Source organism: Scophthalmus maximus, chromosome 3 (genome assembly GCF_022379125.1).
Source record: "Scophthalmus maximus strain ysfricsl-2021 chromosome 3, ASM2237912v1, whole genome shotgun sequence".
Taxonomy (NCBI): Eukaryota; Metazoa; Chordata; class Actinopteri; order Pleuronectiformes; family Scophthalmidae; genus Scophthalmus; species Scophthalmus maximus.
The window spans coordinates 12,612,276-12,623,037 of NC_061517.1; the positions used below are offsets into that span (position 1 = coordinate 12,612,276).

At 41.8% G+C, this 10,762-nt stretch overlaps 1 protein-coding gene across 3 annotated transcripts; it reads left to right on the top strand.

Moving 5' to 3' along the window:
• The first annotated feature begins 4,801 nt into the window (after nucleotides 1-4,801).
• zgc:153867 (uncharacterized protein LOC337226 homolog) lies at nucleotides 4,802-10,460 on the top strand. 3 transcript variants are annotated; one of them, XM_035645190.2, is made up of 7 exons: nucleotides 4,802-4,939; nucleotides 5,344-5,371; nucleotides 7,295-7,438; nucleotides 7,559-7,732; nucleotides 7,932-8,009; nucleotides 9,018-9,065; nucleotides 10,196-10,460. In XM_035645190.2, the coding sequence occupies exons 1-6, from the start codon at nucleotides 4,937-4,939 to the stop codon at nucleotides 9,044-9,046; spliced, it is 456 nt and encodes a 151-aa protein (XP_035501083.1). In that variant the 5' UTR covers nucleotides 4,802-4,936; the 3' UTR covers nucleotides 9,047-9,065; nucleotides 10,196-10,460. The 3 variants fall into 3 exon arrangements, with proteins under 3 accessions (XP_035501083.1, XP_035501082.1, XP_035501081.1); XM_035645189.2 differs by having other exon boundaries at nucleotides 9,018-9,052; XM_035645188.2 differs by lacking the exon at nucleotides 9,018-9,065.
• Nucleotides 10,461-10,762: the final 302 nt, after the last annotated feature.

Sequence of the window (10,762 nt, forward strand, 5' to 3'; positions counted from 1 at the left end):
TTCAGACGGAATCGAGTCGGCTTTACTGGGTCTTCCTGTTGTGCAACAGTGACATCTAGTGACACACTTCAGGACTACACTCCCCCTTTGGTTTTAATGGTGTTTTATTGAACAGAGGTGGAGGGAGTCCCACAACATCACAAGGTGAAATACTCTCTATATATAATATTAAACTGGTCAGTGAGTCTATATTTATAATGTTATTGTGGTTGAAATGGATCTTTTATATACGGTTAGCTTGTGTTCAATATATGCTGCTCTGAGAGGACAGACTCTTCCAACAGTGCATCATAGCTAGAGCTGCAACAGTTAATCAAATAATCGACTACTTAATTAAGCCCCAACTATTTTGATAATCAATTAATCGGTTCAGTAGTATTCATGAAAAAAGAGACAAATTTCTCTGATTTCGGCTTTGTAAATATGAATATTTTCTGGTTTCTTTGCTCCTCTGTGACAGTAAACTAAATATATTTGGTTTGTGGACAAAAAAAACCCATGACCTTGTGATTTGGAAAACACAGTCGACATTTTTCACCATTTAATGGACCAAACAACTAAATTGCAGCCATCATCATAGCATAAGCATATTTTGCACTGCATGATAAAATGTTAAGCTGCAAAGTATCCATAGTTGATAAAATACAGAGAGTCAATGTACTTCGTTACACTTACCATTTTCACCAAATGAGGAGCTTCAATTTATTGCAATTGTTGAATCCAAGTCAACCTAAAAAATGCAATACACAATGGTGACCGATATCACGTTATGAGCACACATTGCTTAACACATCTATTTGTGCACAACTGATATCAGAGGCTCCTTGTGTAAGAATCACAGAACCTTGGAGAACGAAACACATAGATCATGGGGATTTTACATTTGGTGTTCCTTCTTTTCCTCTGTTTCCTGGCATGCAGCATCACAGTCAGGCATGCACTCTGCAGGAAACAAGAGGAAGTGAGTATCTGGGGAGCGGGACAAATTAAACATTTATCCCATCTGCAAAAATAGAACAACCTATTTGCTGTGTGACGGGTTATAAATGAGACACAATATTTGCTCATAAGATCATGTTATTATAAAGACACCTCTTATTACACCTTCTCACAAACATAAGGGACTGATGTCAGTTAGTCTATATTCTGTGTGTGAAGCCTGACACAGAAACCCCGCGTGGTGCTGCCTCACTGCCGCACACTTGCATTTCTGACCCAAATAAAAGCATGTGCTTGGAGTCATACCGCCGAGGCTGCTTCTTTCTATATATATCCCCCTCTTTATCCTACACTCCAGCTTTCATCGCCACACCTACACTTTTCCTTTGCAAATATGCTCACATGCGATTCCATACTTCCACCCCTGCATCATCCACCTGCCAGTCCCTGAGCATCTTCGGCATCATCATACCCCAACCCCCTCCCCCCTTCAACCACCACCCCCGCCCTTCCACAGGAGACACACAGCTGACACACTTTACACCATAGCCGGATAACTCCTCTCAGCAGACATACCGACAGTGAGTGCAGAGATTTGAGGCCACGTCTAGGCTTTCCAGGGCTTTAGGAATGGCGCATAAAAGAGAACCCTCCATTAAGAAGTCTTCTTCACCAGTGAGCCAACCAAGACTGGGTCCCCCTTACCCCTGCCTGCCTGTGGCTCCAGCGGCACCGAAACTGGCTCTCGAGCAGAAACCAAGGATGCTGCGTCCCTCTGATTCACCATTTGACCCCAGTACATTGGAGGTGAGTGGGGTTACTGACGTTTAATTTCTTGGCAAAGCTAATGTGGTGCATCCATAAATAAGGACAATTGGAGATAATTCATTAATTTCGTTTTTTGATATAATGTTAAGCAATCTTTGCCAACATGGTAAATCTCTGTCAGATAAAGTGGTCTGTGGACAGATGTCAGTTGGCAATGTAAAAACGAATTATTATGCGGATTATTTGCAAAGTAGCTTTCCAGGATTCTGACAATAACTTGACAGATCAAATGGTCAGCATCAGTTTGCAATGAGAGAGTACAAAGAAATGGGGCAATGAGAATCAGGCTGTCAGTCACTCAATCAGTCAGTGGCCTCCTTAGGGAGAAAGGGTCTGTTTCTTGCCTGTGTGCCATTTCCTTTATCAGGCAGGTGATTGAATCAAATCAGGAGCTTTCTCCTTGTAGGCTACAAACCCCATAACTGTTGCAAGAAAGACAAAATGTCTGGCTGTATTTCAGAACCCAGAAAATGTTAACTGTGAGGAAAGTGGCCCTCCCTGAAGGCCTATACCTTCTCTCACATCACACTCACTGGCTTGTCACAGCAGAAAAAGCAAATGTGTTACAGATGACGTTAAAAAAATTCTATATATGTGATGGTATTGGTATTGTGCATGCTGGCTCACTGCCATAGCTTACCCGGACACTTGATGGAATTGAGCCATGACACCATTTATTTCACCTGTACTTTCCCTGCTAAGTCAGAATGTCTGCTGTGGAAAAGGTCTATGCTTCTATCCAGGGGCTTTTTTTGGACAGAAGACATATTTATACTTTTCAGGAAAGCAAAGGTGTAAATAATAACATTAACCATCCATTATATTTAAGTGTCCCATTGAACATGACAGTGTGACTTTGTGCCAGCATGCACAATACCAGGGCCAAGCCAAAGCAGCAAAGAGAATTCAGCCTTATATTGGCATATAATACACTGGTAGAGGCAAAACCTGGCTGCATTTCCAGTAGAAGATATTTAACACATTAGGCATCAGGTAACAAAGAAAAAGCTTGACATAATTAAGAAACTGTGTCATTTCTTTTGTCCAGCTGCAACTGTGGATTCTAACAAAACATCCCCTGATCCAAAATGCTGTTTGTGTATTTGTCACAGGTCTTTGATTAGAACAGGGATCCACGCTAAAATCTATGCATATATACAGCATGTTAAAATACACTATAAACTAATACGTGCACTATTTAAATTGTAGTCCAGTTTCCTCAGTGTTTTGAATGACTGGGAACTCTTAGTCTTAGTAAATATAGAAGTTCAGTAACAAAGAGGGCTACTTGTCCACACTGTAACATCAAAATATACAGTAGTATCATTATCACTACCATTTGTACTTAGGTCAAACAGCCAAAATATTTTATATTCTCGATGCCCACATTAGACTTTGCACAAAATGTGCTTTAGCTCCGTCGGTGCTTTCGCTTTGCTGCCATCCTAAAGCTTTAACAACGATTTTGTGGTGTGAGACTGTCCCATTTCGCCTGTGAGGATATGTGGGCCACGTTAAGACACCCACTTCTGCTCACAGTGGGATCACAGTCATGACAGGAGGCCACAGCTCCTGCTGGGCAAAGACAGCACTGTAGCTGGGCTGTTGAGAGACGTGGCATCAGTCCACGATCTTACTGGCCTAAACTAATCCACCATTCCTGCATGGCCAGACACTTTCATCCTTAATGCAAAGCCGAGCAAAGTCATTCACTGCAATTAATTTAGTGGGGTCAAAGTCCTCAAAGTCAAACAGACACCCCATAGTGACGAGAAACGTCACAATCAGGTGTATTGATTCACTGATTACTTTGTAAGGTAAATCATCCATGTACTTTTTTATGTTTTAGGAGACATTACACTCTGCTTGGGATAATTATTTGTACTCAGATGTGTGAATTTGTTAAGGAATCGGCAAATGTGTATTCAGATCTGCATGTGTATTGATATTTGTGAATGTAGAGTAGAAATGTGTTTACAATCCATAAATGGTAATGGGATTTGTAACTGTTTACACATCGTCTGTGCTCAAGGCAAAGCAAGAAAATAAATCCCTGAGCTGGTGACAAGACACACACTGGCAGACCTCAGGCTTGGCACCAGTTTAGCAAAATCCCATATAGACAATAAATTGAGAGGCATATATCCCAGTGTTATGTGTGTTTGCTGCTCTTGAAGCTAAATACTTAAAATGTTAGGTCAGTATAAAATGACATCTATTCAGTTTTGTAAGTGCTGCGGATATTTGCAGATTACACATGTCCAAATCGTATTCACATTTACAGATTTGTGCACACATTTATAGTTTATTTTACACATTCACAAGTACATTTCAAAATCTGAAGACACATTTTCAGATTCCCTTACATTCGCAGATTAGACTACACATGAACAGATTCCTGCACACGTTTACACATTTGAGACCACATTCGTAACTCTCCACCAACACTTGAACAACAATATTGTAACAATACTATTCCCATATTTTAGTGTCAAACTCTGCTCATACAACATTCTAAGCATGTTTGCAGGTCTAACATCCAAGAAAAGCCATGATAAGCAAAACACATTTAGGAACAGAAGGCAACTTAAATTGTGTCAATTCATTCATCAGCTATGAACGGACACACTGCTTTGAGGCCTTCTTGCCTTGAGTTTGCCAGGATTAAAATTCAACTCTGTAAATTCTGATAATGCCCTTAAATTATGTCAGAGTAACAATCATGTCACAATCATCTAAAATTAAACGTTTAGGGACATTTTAAGGCATATAACGGATGTAGAAGTAAATCACAAAACATATCTTCAAGTTTGTTTCTATATATGGAGCGTGGTGGCCCAGTCTTCCCTCCATTGTTTTATCTATTTCCCACCTAAGGTGGGCGAAATCAGCCCATACACTCTGTCTTATTGGCTTACCCGAATGGTTTCCCCTAGCTCTGACCAATCATGACTCCTATTGCCTAAATCTAACCCAATCATAAGCGCGGTAGAGGCGGGTCTGCGCTCACCTCGGGTGGGTGGCTTCCCGCCTCCTGCTGGGACAGCGTAGTACGTGCTCTACGTCATGACGCAGTACTTTTAGGTCTGTCTCGCCCTGCCCCGCTACTCGAGCCGACACATTCTTCTTTTCGCCGACGCCCGGGACACACCTCAGCCTTCGCAGGAACATGGTGGGTTTTTCGCGACCATAGACACAACTGTTTCTGTTTGTTTCCGCCGTTCTTTTGTAATTATCTCATGGTGTCACCGTGTCTCGAAAATGTGTTTAGCGTCGCAAAGCAGCTCATTTGAGTCGGAGGTGGCTGGCTGTTCGCTACCGGAAGTGGAACTTTTCAGGAGCTAACGTTAGCATGCACGGTGGATGAAGTTACCGATCACACGGCGACCTGATTAATGTCGCCGCAGTACTTTCGTGTGCACCGATCATTGCCGAGTGTGTTATAGTTGGGTCATATATAGTTTGGGTAAATGTACCAAACGGGAAATGCGTTCGAAGGCCTCTCGAGGTTGACCAGCGCTAGCGTCATGTAGCAAAAGGAACATCTTTCATGGAGCCTGATTTCTCTTTGAACAGTCTGACTTCTCGGAAGATCAAATCATGGGTGAGTTTTGAATTTGTGTTTGACATTTTTCCTCCAATCCCGCTTGTTTTCGCATGCCCTCATTCTCGCCTGGTTCCAACGACACTTTGCCCTGTACCTCCACTGTCGCCCTGCTCTGTACCTGCCTGCCACAGCAGTCGTGCTTAGACAAGGATTTCCTTCTTTATTTCCGTACTGTTTCATCACTCTCCACTTGCAACTGCTTGTCCTTTCCAGATTGAATTTAACCTGGATCAGATTCATGGTAAGTCAGTGCAAAGGGACCGCCTTGACAAAAACAACAACAACCCAGGTGCCTTTCTCAGGAGTGTGATCTGCATGTTGGTTTTGGATAAACAAGTTGTTTTAAATGTGAATGAGAGTCGCTTTGCACTGTTGTTTGGTTTGGCATAGTCGTATTTTGCATATAACGTTGAAGATTCTTATCAGCTTTGACCATGTGTTGCAGTGTTTTTGTATAGCGGGGTCCAAAAGTCTGAGACCCCTGGATAATGGACCCCACCGTATGTGGCCAGTCATGCATTAGAAGCACTTGTGTCCTCATAAGTCTTGTTCTGTCGGACTGTACTCGTCCCTGGGCCTGTCAGTTCGCCTCCAACTGTGTCTGTTATCTTTCAAGCAGCTCATCTCCACAAGTGTGCCCTTTTTTGGTGCTGGATACAGTGGTGGATGGTTTTTTGTCCAAGGCCTGGGTTGTTTAATCACTGTTGACATAATAGGCTATACTCTCACTCTCCTCCTACTTTCCTCCACTCCTCTAATACCAAATATGGTGTTGGGAAAAGTGCTCGCACGCCAGAAGGGAAGAGGCACATTCCTCAGACCAGGAAAAACTCCACAACAGTGCCTGAGCTTTTTTGGAGGGGGAATAGCTTGTACCACAAAATTAGGAGCAGCTTTCCAACCGGATGTTGTGTAATACAAGTCAATGTCTTCCTGATTGCTAGATTTTAGCAGCGCTTTTGTTTGGCTGACGGGCTTGACATCAATGCCTGATGTTGGTTTAAAGCTAAATTAATCAACCTTTGATCAACAACAAGATTGCATCATTGCTGACAACATTTAAAGCCTAAATAACTCTGCTCATACAACTGTTCTCAGACATGAACTCCTTGAAAATTTAATACACACATTTTACGGATTATTCAACATTTCTGTAAATTATTGTTGTCGAAGTAAATTTACTTTTAAAGTTTGATGACTGAAATCTGTAGAAAGTGGTAACTAATTTTGTTGTCACGACATCCATATTTAATTCTGCACTGTTTATGCATTCCCTCATAATTGAGACATTTGGAAATGTAACGAATAGGTGTTTACATGTTCATGCTACACAAAAGATGACAGAGCATGTGGTGTCGCATTGAATTGATTTCACCTTGTTGAAGTGACCAGGTGACTTAACACAAATATATTTGCTGACAATCAGCAGTTGGTTGTTTTTTGTAAATAGTTGAATGCTATCTAACTTGCACATGGAACTGGTGGTGATATTAATTTAATTTACTTGCGCGTGTTTGAACAAGCATGGTCATGCATCTTGAGTTCGGGGTTTTCCTTGAGAGATTTACATGTCGATCTTATCAACTCATTTATTATCCTGAATAGACTGGCTAGAATTATCTAGAGTGGCAAAGGAAACCATTGCAGCTGTCAATGTGGTGCTTGTGCCCTTCCTCTTAAATTTAGGCTTCCCAGTAGAAATCCTTGTCATTTTCCTCTTAATCACTTTTAATAATCTGTGCTATATCCAGTCTGCTTGTTCTCATTTTATTCACAATCTGTCTGATTTCACCCATTTCCAGTTTACTTCCTATCTCTACCATTCCTCCATACATGTCTGCTTACCTCCACAATAATTTTCACCATAATTCATATCCCTACTCCCTACCCTAATTTGTCACGTCTATTTGTATCCTACAGAGTTTAAGGAGGCATTCCTGCTGTTCGACAAAACAGGGGATGGGAAGATCAACTACAGCCAGTGTGGGGACGTCATGCGGGCCCTGGGACAGAACCCTGTCAACGCTGAGGTGCTCAAGGTCCTGGGCAACCCCAAGGCTGAGGGTGAGAGCAAAAAAATAATAATTTTGTGTATCATAAATCATTAAATTGTCAATGTGATAGGAAAAAAGTCTCTGGAGGCTCAGACTGAGAACTGCCGCGATTATTCTTGTCTTTTTGCAGAGATGAACATCAAGATGCTGGAGTTTGAGCAGTTCCTGCCCATGTTCCAGGCCATTGCTAAGAATAAAGATCAGGGCTCCATGGAGGATTTTGTGGAGGGACTGCGTGTCTTTGACAAGGAGGGCAACGGCACAGTAATGGGAGCAGAGCTACGTCACGTCCTGACCACACTTGGCAAGTTCCTGTTTTTTTTTTCAGCTGCCAATTTATATTTGATACAATATGCTGCAATCATCAGAATAGAAACCTCACTGCTAATCTATTTGACAGAAAACAGAACGTACTCTATAATATTTTGTTATCACACTTTAAAAATTAATATGTTTAAGTCACTCCATATGTTGTGAATTAACAGTTTTGGTTCCATTTTCAGGTGAGAAAATGTCAGAGGAGGAAGTGGAGACGCTCTTGGCGGGACACGAAGATGCAAATGGATGCATCAATTATGAAGGTGAGAACAAAAAATAAACTAGAACAAGATGAGATGTCGGCTTTAATCAGGCTGATGGTGTGACAATCCCATTGCAATAAATCAGCAAACTAACCATCATACCCAGTAGGGCTGGGCTGATGGACAATGCCATCATCCATCAATGATAGCTGTCAGTCATCATGACCCCCTCCCACCCATTACCACCAAACACTCTATTATCCTCTTCTATAACAAAAAATATTTCTGAAGTGGCAATAATTTGTTCTGTTTGCAAATAGAGAATTCAGACCAACAATATAATAATATGATCTGTCTTTGATTGTCCCTCGATGACAATTGAGATATTGCTATGAATTACTAAGTGGAACAGGCGTTCTAATTAGCCACAGCCATCGGTCATGGTGGAAATTAAGCTCATGCACGTTTCCACAAAGATTAAGATTTATAAAAAAGGAATTAGGCTTTATGAAACTGACACAAAATATGCATACACTTATTTATGTCTTTGTGATTACACACAGTTGCTAATCCATGTTTAATTTAGACCTAATTAGTTTTAGGTGATATGACACCAGCACATTTGTAATTTGAACTGGTGACCGCGGCCCTCAGCACCAGCTAAAAGTGAGAAGCTACAGCTGAAGGTTTTCTCTGCATTGCTAATGCTACTGACTATTGGCGTTGGAGATTATTAAACCTGTAGATGTCATTTGACTGTACACATCTCCATATGTCCATTCGGTAGACGTCTCAATACCCACTCTCGGCAATGTGATAATGAAACTTCAGTTATGCATTACACTGTAGGTGTCCTCTGATTTGAAAAATTGTGTAAGAGAAGCACTACAGGGAAAAACATGTAGTTTGTGTTTCAACTGATAATCATCATTTCAACTGATAATGAGATGATATGGTTGTATATTCATGACAGCTACTTTCCAATACTTTGACTGTTAATTTACTTTTCTAAAAGCCCTGGTACAAATGTCAACTGCTGACAGTGTGTTAACTCTTCTTCCTCCACAGCATTTGTTCGCCACATCATGTCAGGCTGAGGGCCGGTACGGGCATTGGGTATACATGAGATAGCCCCACCCCCAGGCTTTCCTGCTTTTGAATTGTAGAATAAACCCCATCAGGCCCCCCAAATGTTTATCGGCTACAGTGTTCACTTTTTATATTGGAAAACAAGATTTGACCTGTAGGTGCCTGTGGGAAAGCCTGGGGGTCCCTCTCATCTTTAGTCCTGAGGCCTTGACCAATGTGTAGCCTCCTGCTGCTCTGTCCCTCTCTCTCTGTCTGTCTCTCCTGCAGCCCTCTGTCTTGGCGCCTGGCTGCAGCATGCTCCTCTGCATGTGTCTGAGACTCCCCTCGGTTTATAAGGGGATGCGGTGGACACAGAGGGAAGAGACTGGTCTCATTCAGGGAAAACCTGGTGGCCACTCGAGACATTTGAGCCGATTGGTGTCACTGCCATGAGTCGGCTCTCATAATCTCATTTGCATGTCACCGGTGCTATCAGAATAGACCCTTTGTTCTGTTGTTGCCAGAGGTGCTGCTCTTTTCCATAGACTCTGAGGCTACAGCCACACTTACGTTTGAGTTTTAAACTGGACTGGGATAGTTTTAATTTTAAAACATATTAGTATGGATGTAGCCTGAATTAAATGTATCAGTTTGTTACACTGTAGACATGTTCTACATTCACGTATAGCCACCAGCCTCCAGAGAGTGGACCAGTCCCTTTTTCTACTAACCAGAGAATTGCAATGCGAGTCTCTTGTGCTGATTGTTTTCGCCTCTGTACTGATGGAAGCTGAATTTGTAGCAGGCCACTCTGACTGGACTGTAGCTATCCTGATCTTCTCCCCTTTTCTGTGCTTCTCGACTAGAGGAAAGCGCACAGCGATAATGGCTTCTCTAACCAGCTCCTCCTGGATCATAGACATGGCCTAATCCTCTGGCTGAATTGGAGATAGAGACAATTACCTCACCTCTTTCTCTTAGTACCAAGTTCAACCCTTCTTTCATCTGGGTGAGCGGAATATGGGGATCTGCCCCCAAATGCAGCATGTCCCGCCCAGGTTCACCAGACCTGGATAAGGAGGGCAGCCTTGGCTCCACTTGCTGCAGTTGGAGTGGGTCTCTATAAATATTTCCATCATGAAACTCACACTCGTTTCTTTCTTATGTCTCCTTTACAGAACTGGTCAGGATGGTGATGAACGGGTGAAGAGGAAGGGCATCCCACTTTTTTTTCCTCTTTTTTTTTTTTTTTTACCCTATCACATGTACTCTCCTTTTGCAGTTGGCTTCTACATTGCCCACCCCCTCCTCATTCCATGGATTAGTTTTCCACATTTAATTTAAGAAGTGCCTTTACATTCCCTTCTAAAGACCACAAATAATCTGGCTATTGCCCCCAATTATGTTGTTTGCATTTAAATAAATGTTTTCCCCGAAAACTTACCATGGGCCTTTTGATTTGATTTGTTTGATTCATTAGAATAAGGCAGAGGATCGTCACTGCCTCGACCAAAATGATTTTACAGAGCATTGATGTGTTTGTACTCTTTTTCCATTGCCACAAGAGGGCAGTGTTGCAGCTGAAATCTGCAATGTTGCAAGGTTGTTTGTCAAATAATATAATACAAGATACAAGGAGACAATCTTGTTCTGTGTTTCCTAAATAAATAATCTAAAGCAAACCCTGAGTGAAGGCTTTGGTCCTCAAGTCAAATGAGATTATTTTTGCTGACAAAATGTTGTTT

Excerpts from the sequence above, each read along its gene's own strand:
- zgc:153867 (XM_035645190.2), top strand. Across the intron at positions 5,372-7,294 it reads CTCGGAAGATCAAATCATGG|AGTTTAAGGAGGCATTCCTG; the intron begins GTGAGTTTTGAA and ends TGTATCCTACAG. Across the intron at positions 8,010-9,017 it reads TGGATGCATCAATTATGAAG|CATTTGTTCGCCACATCATG; the intron begins GTGAGAACAAAA and ends CTTCCTCCACAG.